The 787-nt window shown below is 33.3% G+C and overlaps 1 protein-coding gene across 1 annotated transcript in view; it reads right to left on the bottom strand.

Moving 5' to 3' along the window:
* Positions 1 to 294: 294 nt before the first annotated feature.
* Positions 295 to 787, bottom strand: part of LOC136795851 (zinc finger autosomal protein-like) — a 5,793-nt gene continuing 5,300 nt past the window's right edge. Inside the window, exon 4 of the mRNA XM_067047732.1 lies at positions 295 to 783. Coding sequence (XP_066903833.1) covers positions 295 to 783 — 489 coding nt within the window. The remainder of the gene's footprint in view (positions 784 to 787) is intronic.

Below are 787 nucleotides of genomic sequence, written 5' to 3'. Positions count from 1 at the left end.
TTTCTCATCAGTATGATGGGCCATTATGTGTTTTTTTAATTTACTAACTTGAACAGATTTATATTCACAATTATAACATAGATGAGACTTCTCATTAGAATGACGGAACATTATGTGTTGTTTTAAATTACTAATTTGAGCAGATTTATATTCACAATCAGGGCATTAATGAGGCTTCCCATAAGTGTGACGGGCCTTTATGTGCTTTTTTAAATCACCTTTTTGAACATCTTTATATCCACAATGAGCACATTGATGAGGTTTCACACCAGTATTTCGGGCCATTATGTGTTGTTATAAATGGCTAAGACGAACTGATTTATATTCACAATGAGAACATTGATGAGGTTTCTCATTAGTATGACGGGTTAGTATGTGTTTTTTCAATTTACAAACTTCAACAGATTTATATTCACAATGAGGACATTGATGAGGCTTCTCGTCAGTATGACGGGTCATTATGTGCTTTTTTAAAACACTTTTTTGCACAGTTTTATATCCACAATGAGAACATTGATGAGGCTTCTCATGAGTATGTCGGGCCATTATGTGTTGTTTTAAATTACTAATTTGAGCAGATTTATATTCACAATGAGGACATTGATGACGCTTTTCATCAGTATGTCGGGCCATTATATGTTTTTTTAAATTACCAACTTGAACAGATTTATATTCACAATGAGGACATAGATGAGGCTTCTCATTAGTATGTCGGGCCATTATATGTTGTTTTAAATGGCTAAGATGAACTGATTTATATTCACAATGAGGACATTGTAGAGGCTTC

This window comes from Halyomorpha halys, unplaced genomic scaffold (genome assembly GCF_000696795.3).
Source record: "Halyomorpha halys isolate HHAL.00 unplaced genomic scaffold, Hhal_1.1 Scaffold2080.1, whole genome shotgun sequence".
Lineage (NCBI taxonomy): Eukaryota > Metazoa > Arthropoda > Insecta > Hemiptera > Pentatomidae > Halyomorpha > Halyomorpha halys.
The sequence above is the reverse complement of the archived record's forward strand: the minus strand, read 5'-3'. Positions and strand labels throughout refer to the sequence as shown.